General features: G+C 35.7%; 1 protein-coding gene across 2 annotated transcripts; it reads right to left on the bottom strand.

Annotated features, from left to right (window-relative positions):
• Positions 1 to 2,668: 2,668 nt before the first annotated feature.
• Positions 2,669 to 8,224, bottom strand: LOC147387963 (cationic amino acid transporter 8, vacuolar-like). 2 transcript variants are annotated; one of them, XR_015171394.1, is made up of 2 exons: positions 6,216 to 8,224; positions 2,669 to 4,979 (listed from the first exon to the last, which is right to left on the bottom strand). XR_015171394.1 is itself a non-coding variant. In XM_086421382.1 (1 exon), the coding sequence occupies exon 1, from the start codon at positions 7,989 to 7,991 to the stop codon at positions 6,273 to 6,275; it is 1,719 nt and encodes a 572-aa protein (XP_086277508.1). In that variant the 5' UTR covers positions 7,992 to 8,224; the 3' UTR covers positions 6,044 to 6,272. The 2 variants fall into 2 exon arrangements, 1 of the variants encoding a protein (XP_086277508.1); XM_086421382.1 differs by lacking the exon at positions 2,669 to 4,979 and having other exon boundaries at positions 6,044 to 8,224.
• Positions 8,225 to 8,690: the final 466 nt, after the last annotated feature.

Here is an 8,690-nt window from a genome sequence, read left to right as displayed (position 1 = left end):
TTTTTTTTTTTTTTCACATAATGTTTAAAAAGATCGTATCAAATTTACCCATTTTTTCATGTAACGTAACACAAGACATTATAAAGGAAGGGAGAGTACAACACTCTCGACATTAAAATTTAAATTCTAAAATAAATGACCTAAATTTTATTAAATCTTTAATATTATAATTCGAGAAGGGTGAGTATCGTTGACAAAGGGGAAAAATGATTTTATATTCAACTATTAATTTGATTATATTGGGCCTATTAGATGGGCCAATTGATGGGCCTTTTGTGAAAATTATTATCTACCCAAATCTCTATTGGGTCTCAAGATTGGGTTTTCATTGTTTTCATGACACAAGAAAGGCCTACATCAAGTTCAAATTGGTCGCTAGATCACAACGATGGACCCTCTTGTCAATTGTTACAAAATGGCCTACCATTGCGTATGGTTTTAACTTGAATGCAACCAATTAGATTTATGACGAAACCTAGAGATCGATCGTTGATCCAATTTGATTACCTCTATGGGATAGACCTCAACAGAAAACTCCGGAAATAAAAGTAGTGATTGATTTATTTTCAAATTTATATTAAAATAAATCTTATACCATAAATGTCAATTATTTGTTATACAAAATTAGACCATAGATACTTCCTATTCTAACTCACTATTTGTGCTCCAGCTTGTGGAGCTCATACGGATAATATTTAAGTCATGATGCATGCACGTGGTTTTGGTACGCGGCCGATGCAGCAAGGGCACATATTCCAACTGTCACGACCGTATTCTTTTGAAGTGAGGTTGTGCGGCGTAAAGAGGTGCTAATCTATAAGTAAGCCTGTAAAAATGATCTTACACTACAATACGTAGCTAGCAAACAAGATAATGAAACGATACGAGACAAAGTCCAGAGGTAATTTTATTGATATAATATTGATTACATGATGTAACATGTTACAAAAGCAAATAGGTGTGTTACAAGTAACTGATGATCTATGATATACAGGATTCCACATAGCTTGGTGCGAGGGCTTGAGGTCAACGTGGGTGTAGACTAGACTACCCAATTGTATATTGAGTCATTAAACATGAATATCATCATCATTAGAGTCAGTAAATTCTAGAATTAATGATTATGCTAAAATCTAGCTTAAATTAAAGATTTAGATGAATTCTTAAAATTTAAGTCAACTTTTAATAAAATAAAGTATGTTGGAATGGATTGAAAATTTTATAGGTGGTCCTTAAGGCATGGACTGTACGATCAGATTTTCTAAAATATTAACCACATAAGCCACATAGGTTGGAGTATAGATAATGGAGTCTAATGACAAATGATCCAAGGGTTTCATTGGAAAAATCTTTTGACGGGACGTCGAATTTATCCCTTTTTTCACATAGTGATACTTTCGATCACTTGCACCATGATATGAAGTCAATAAAGCGTAAATAAGATTTCTAGGAATATAAAACAAACAGTAAGTGCACAATATGTGAATCGCTCAACGCCATATCTTATTATTTGTAATATAAATATATATATATATATATTGGTTAAGCATGTAATATTATTTTGTAGGACAACCACTAAAGCGATGTTTCCTTCAGTACTAGGTAGAAAGTATGCATCTATGTACTATAGAATTTTGATAAGAGCTAGTATATTGAAATAAAGTATTTCAAAGAAATTAGGTAGGAAAAAATTTCATATTGTTTGTATAAATGTAATATCATATTGGCCCAAATAATGGCTCAATCCTCAAGGGTTCATGCTTTAGATTGGGATATAAAATAATGATAAAAATAATAATTTACCTTCCCAAATTTAAAATGTGTCCATCAACGGTAAGAGAAAATCTTCTATAATATATTTTTTTAAAGTAGTTCTTAAAATTTTGTGGTCTACATCTTCATGGACCCTGATCATGTTTTTGGGTGCCGGTGGCGTTGGACATATAGGTGGTCCTTTGGTCACATAAACTCTCTTTTTGGACTTTGCCGATGAATGGATGTTCATCCATCACCCTACATCTCGTCCCCTCAAGTGTTCGCAAATGTGTCCCAATGTGTCATCCCCTCATAATCAAATTAAAGTTGATATATATGTGGGGTCCATTTGTAAAGAACAACTCTTTTTTGTTTCTCAAAATGACTTTCTTATTGATTCGCATTAGCATGATCCAAAGAGTTAATCATGAAGCTAGTTTGCTCGTCCATTCACATTTGGAGTATCTCCAACCCATATCTCTAAATTTTTCCTCCAAATTGGCATCTCACATTTAAATCAATTTGAACTCCAACCAACCTCTTCTTTAAAACACTATTCATTCACTTGAAAAAGTTGAGAAGAGAAGGTAAAAAAATGACAAGTCTTTGATCATGTCAGATTAGGGATAGGAACTCAAACCAGTTGCCTACTTCTAATGTGGAATCAAGATCAACTAAGATAGAAATTAAGCATTGGGTCGAACTCTTCTTTGGTGTAAAGGGTAGAAGAATGGGAGAACCTATTATGGGACATACAATGCATTACAGATGTATGATCATTACGCTTCAACCAAGTTATTCTATTCCACCTCTTAGAAAGAAAATAACTTGCTCAGCATGTTCTATTCAATGCGTATGGTTGAAGAATCAAACCCAGTATTGTTAAAAAAAGAGAGGAAGCAGAACCAAGTCAAGATGATACGGATCAACCCCTTCTTCTTGCGCCAAAGATCTTACCATTTCCGAAGGAACTGGCGCTACATCTCTTTTCAATTTCCACTCAAGAGTTCTTATGTGTTTCCACGCCCCTTTGAGACCTCGAAAAATGGACAAATTCCTTTTCTTATTCTTAGGAACACATACAAGATTCGTCACTACAAAAAAGAGAATGGTAACCCCACCATTAACTACTTTAAGTTAAGAATCTGGAGGTTCTATAAAGGACTGTCAATCCTTGCGCCTAGGATCCAAGGGAGGATTATAAGGGCTAGGCCATCAAGACTTCGTGATTCCCTTCCAGTACTAGTGTCTATTGACTGAGTCTTGAGTTAGAGTAGATAGTCGAATGGTGAATCAAATTAGTAGTTGGAAAGGGTGGAAGAAACTTTGTATATAGACTCCTGAGAGTCTCTAAGTGCTCAAACATTCACTCAATATTGAAATAATTGTCTTTTCTTTATATAGAATCTATTTTATAGAATAAAAGAAAAGTAAAAAAAAATTCTTTTTGGTAACTCCCAGCAAGAATGTAATAGGCTGCTTCTGTTACACAATCGATTCAACTATTCTAACTTTTGTTTATGAGGATTACTTTAGTAGTTTTTGGAACAATTTTGCAATTGTCCAGTTTAGGTTCAATTCCTTAAAAGGCACCGACTTCGCTGCTTCACCTATTTTCATTAAAAAAGTAATTTATTATTTTTCGTTCCCTATTCCATAATTTATACAAAGTTCATACTTGTTTTCGTAAAATACCTATTGAAAGTCTATAAATAGAGGGAACTCCCACCTCTCACAACACACAATACAAAAGGCTTTGAGAAAGTGAAAAACTGTGGATTAAGATTGCTAAAGCCGATATGAACTCACTTCAATTATAGAAGATGTGGCTCTAGACAGAATTGAATGGAGGAACCTGGTTAATTAGCAGAACCAAAATTTTTAAGATAAGGTTTCAATGATGAAGATGATGATGATGACTATGTGTGTATGTGTTGGTGTGTCGATTTTTATAGTTACTAACTCACTTGAGATTTCTGTCTAAATGTAAGTCCTATCTTCTGGACTGCATTCAAAACAATAATAAAACACTACATGATGTTATCCTAAATCTTAAATCTATAATAAAAACCACTCAGGATTGTGTTATTGTATGCTTTTTCATGCATGATCAAGGATTCAGTTTTACTTACCAAGTTAGATCATGGCCCATAGTCGCATAGTGTGGGTGCCTTGTCACTGTCAGTAAGATCAGATCAGACCGTGGCACTTTGTTTGAATCATAGAAAGCGAGTTTAAAATTCAGGATTCAACCCTTGTAGATGAAGGATCCAGTTAAGGAATGATGGTTGAGGATGCAGTTGCCGCTGAGGGATGAGATTTTCCTTATGTCATTGAGTTTTCCTTCTCTTTGCATTGGCTCATAGATAGAGATGCCGAGTGTCTAAGGAATGTCGAATCTTACACAAAATACTAGGTTTGAAATAAGGGAGCATTGGAGGGGGGCTCACATAAAATAGGTAGGATTAACAATGCCAAGGTGGTTTCTTTGTGGAGTAGTGTGTTGGAGAATTATGAAACATGTTCATAGATTGAACAATGTAAAGATGAAGTTGAAAAGATATATGAGTGTAAAGTCTAAGAAAATTTAGAATGGAAGCATTTGATTAAACCGAGTATTAGTTCCAATAGATGATAAAAGACCTGAAACAACGAAGTTGAATATTCTAAAGTGATTTCAAACTTTAAAGCATCATGAAAAGGGGACTGATCAATCTTAGGTTCCAATGTGCAGAACACAAAATTGCATTCTTTGATGATTCACAGGTATAAAGGAGGCTTGTTTCTCAGATTTAGTGCATCTCTCTTCTGTTCCCACTAGAAGCACCTCATTGTAGCAAAATTCTTGGAAATATTTATGCATTTCCCTTGTCTTGACCCATTTTCATGTAATACTCTGTCGCAGTTTAGATCCATGTGGAATGCTTCAAAGCTTTAAAATGCTTTTACTGATCAAATCTTAGTTCTTGAACAAGAGAAAGGCGAATTCATGACTAATCCGCTGGCTCAATGGATCAGGTACCATTTTTGGACTAAAGTACATGCGCCATCTTCCATGGTAGGTCAACATTAGTCAAGTTGGAGCAGCTTTTGAAACAGTTTACATTTGGTTTGGTGCTCGTCTTCATAGTTTGATGGATCTCTTGGAACAGAGTTGTATTTCAAACCTTGGCAATGCATCTTGACAGGTAGACTCGGCTCTCTAGCAATTTGAGTTTGTGTTGCTGTGAAACATATTTGGGAAAAGAAAATTAAAAATAAAAGTTTGATCCAGTAATTTATATTTAATGCACTTTCTTCTTGATTTTCAGATAATTAACTACTGCATGGTAATTCTGTTATAGAGTGGCATCACTTTTCAGTTTCAACATTCCTTCTCTATTCTCAAAAGAAAATCAAGCAATCTTTGTTCCTGACTTCACTTCCATCTATTAATTAGGGTTAGTTTCCCTCCAAAGTTTGGGGAAATGGATCTGATCTCATATTTCGATAAGTTTCATTGCAACTGTTCTACTACTATATATAAATGAACATGAATGCATTCGAAGACCATGTCCTAAAATCATGAAGAAACACTTTAGCTACTCTGTTTCTATATGTTGAAGAAATTATTTTTTCTACAACACACATCAATTGATCTAATTTCTGAAATTGTCAATATTTCTTTACTAAAACATGAACTGATTCTAAATGTTTGAGATGATCAACTTAGAATCAAGAGCAGAGGTAGTCAAATACAATAGAAATCAGGTGCAATCTTAGTTGAATAAAAATAATGGTCTCAGTTACCTAAGTCAAGTCACCCTTGGATAAGTATTCACTATGGCTGACTTTGTTGGATTCAATCTAATACAGAGTGTTCTCAAATGAAACGACGACAAAGCCTTCTCCCAAAGATTTTGGGTCATCTAAATGTATATTTTTCCACCATTCCACTTTGTCTAGAGCCAAGTCTTTTGTTATTGGAATTGAGTACATATCTGGTTTTACTATCTCAATCCACGTTCTTTTGGATCTTCCTCTCACTATTTTAAGACCTTTAACTTGAAATTTCTTCAAAATGGGACTGAATTCATGTATGATTATAATTCATGTTGTGGGGGGGGCGGTGTTCACCCTGGCTGCCAACTTGACGTAATCCTCCTCCTTTGTTTGGGCTTGGGACCAGTAATGCAGTATAAAAGGGATAACACTACACAGGCCTAAAAGTCTAATTAAATTTGAAAGAGATAAGAGAATTGTTGGAGAAACCATATATTATTTCAGACTAGAATGCAATTCCATTGCATTTCATTTAAATCTAAAATCAAGGTAAACTATATACTTTGAAATTTGAAACCATTTTACTTCTCTCTCATTTAAAAATCGCACAATTACTTAAGGACTAACTACCAAACCTATTCACATGGAAACTATATGAGGATTAGACTATAAAGTAAAGAATCAGAACCAAACCATACAAGTTGTATCACAAGATGTATTTGAGAGTCTCCGGGCGTCGCTGATATCCTTCCCTTTTACAGTTTCACATCGTCTTCCATCCGATGGGCCACGTCGTAGGTCGCATGGAGACCAAAAAACACATAGTAAACCAGCATAACTAATGTGCAGATACCAAATCTCAAAATAGCCTCATAACCAAGTGATCCAATAAGAAACACATTTATCCCAATCGACAGAGATGGCAACCATGGGACCAAGGGAACACCCCAAAACTTCGGAACCCGTTGCTGAGAAAGAACAATCGCAATCCCCAATGTTGCTAGAAACCATATCGGTAGGGTTATTGCGTGCCCAATCCATCCATCAGGCCTTACATTCCAATACACAGTCGTTCCAATTGAAGAACCGATAATCGTCAAAATAAAAAAAAGCAATTTGAAGAGGTCAGACTTAGGAGTAACATCCTTCACATAGTATCGTCTCACAAGCAGTGCAACCGACATCAACATGAAGATGAACAAAGAACTAAAAGACGAAACGCTCGACAAAACATCTAAACTTGAAAACAAAGCAACACAAGCACTTGTAAGAGTTACCAACAATGTTGCATTAATGGGTGTTCCAGTTTTAGGGTGAACAAGAGCAAAATAGGGTGGAATCATATGTGACCGAGCAATTTGAGTTGTATAGCGTCCTTGCCCGAGAGAACCCACCATTAAACCCGTAGTAATCCCTTTGATTGCACCCACTGCAACTAAATACTTAGCCCACTTCATACCCACACTTTGAAATGCTACTGAATAAGCCGCGTTCACATCAATTTGAGTATACTTCTGCATCATACTTAGTGACAATGCCATTAAACAGTAAACCACAGTGATCATGGACATTGATCCCACTAGGCCCACAGGTATATCTCTTGAAGGTTTCTTAGTCTCTTCAGCCATTGTTGCAATCATGTCGAAACCCGTGTAAGCCCAAAACAGGACTCCTGCAGCTTGAAACATCCCGCCCGCCCCATTCGGAAAGAAAGGAGTCAAATTTCTTGCATCAGACTTGATAAACCCGGCTATCATCACAAAAAGAATCAAAATTGCAGTAACAACGGATGTGATCCAATTCAAGAACGACGCATTTCGTGTACCAAACATGGGAATTGCCGACGTCGTTAACAATACTACTACCGCAATTGGGTCCAATAAATTGAATCCTTTAGCGAAACCATGAACATGGAATCGTAGAAAATCAGGTTCGTGGTTAATTAATGTTGCAAAGTAAGAAGTCCAAGATCTTGCAAGTCCGGCAGCACCGACTATCGCCTCTAATAGAATGTTACCCGCGGCGATAAACGCCATGAAATCACCTAATTCGATTCTGAGATACGAAAAGGAACCACCGGCGACAGGGATTTCTACGGCGAATTCGGTATAACAGAAGACAGAGAGCAATGCAGAGAGACCCGAAATTGCGTACGATAAGACAATGGAGGGCCCGGCATGGTTACGGGCTTCTTGGCCTGTGAGGACAAAGATACCAGTACCGACGACAGAGCCGAAACTTAGCCAGATTAGATCCCACCATGTGAGACATTTCTTCATGTCGTTTTCGCTTTCTTTTGTGAGTATTTGGAGCTCGTTTGTATCGGTTGAACGAGCGAAGAAGCGGTCTTTGAATCTGGAATAAGTATGAGAGACTGCAGATTTGTAGTTGTTCCAACTTTGGAAGGATTGTTCAGGAAAGAAGTCTGCTTTGCTGCATCTCCAGTAAGTTTTTGATTCTGGAATTGGTTCCATGGTTATGGTGTTGGGGTTGGAACAACTTGAACTTGAATCAGAGAGAGAGAGAGAGAGAGAGAGAGATTGTTGGGTGATTTGAGAATTTAAGATTTGTGATTGTGAGTTGGATTTTTAAAAGAAGTGTTTTTTTTAATAAAAGAGAGATGTCTATTTTGAGTGGGATTTGAAATTTGGAATGGGGTTGGAATCTTGGTTGGATTCGTTTAAGAAGATGATTAGCTGTTATCTTCCAAAAGCGGATTATAGTGATGATTTTGGAACTACGAATTACTTTCCGAATGAGTAAATGTCGGCTAAAAAAAACAGTTTTTCCTGACGTCTAGGGCATAAAATGAGTAGGACCCGGGTTGGATTTAAATATATCCATATTTAGATCCAGATAAAAAATTCAATCCAGATCCGACTCCAATTATTATTATTATTATATTATTAGAAAGCTGTTATTACTTGCAACACCTCAATTAAAAATAAATAAAATAAGTGAATCATTGATAATAAGTAAAAGTTAGGGTGCCAATAGAAGCTCTCTTAAAATAAAAAAAAATCCCTAGAATTCTAACTTAATCATAATTATAAATAACTACTAAAATTGTTTGAATAAGTTTTATAATTAATATTATAATTTGTGTCAGACCATTGTAATGTTCAATGAGTGGATTTTAATCTAATTGTTTGTGATAAATAATTTAAGAAATT

Source organism: Akebia trifoliata, chromosome 13, assembly GCF_017979445.1.
Source record: "Akebia trifoliata isolate Shusen 1 chromosome 13, ASM1797944v1, whole genome shotgun sequence".
In the NCBI taxonomy this organism is placed as follows: Eukaryota; Viridiplantae; Streptophyta; class Magnoliopsida; order Ranunculales; family Lardizabalaceae; genus Akebia; species Akebia trifoliata.
This window is presented reverse-complemented; position numbering and strand designations above follow the sequence as displayed.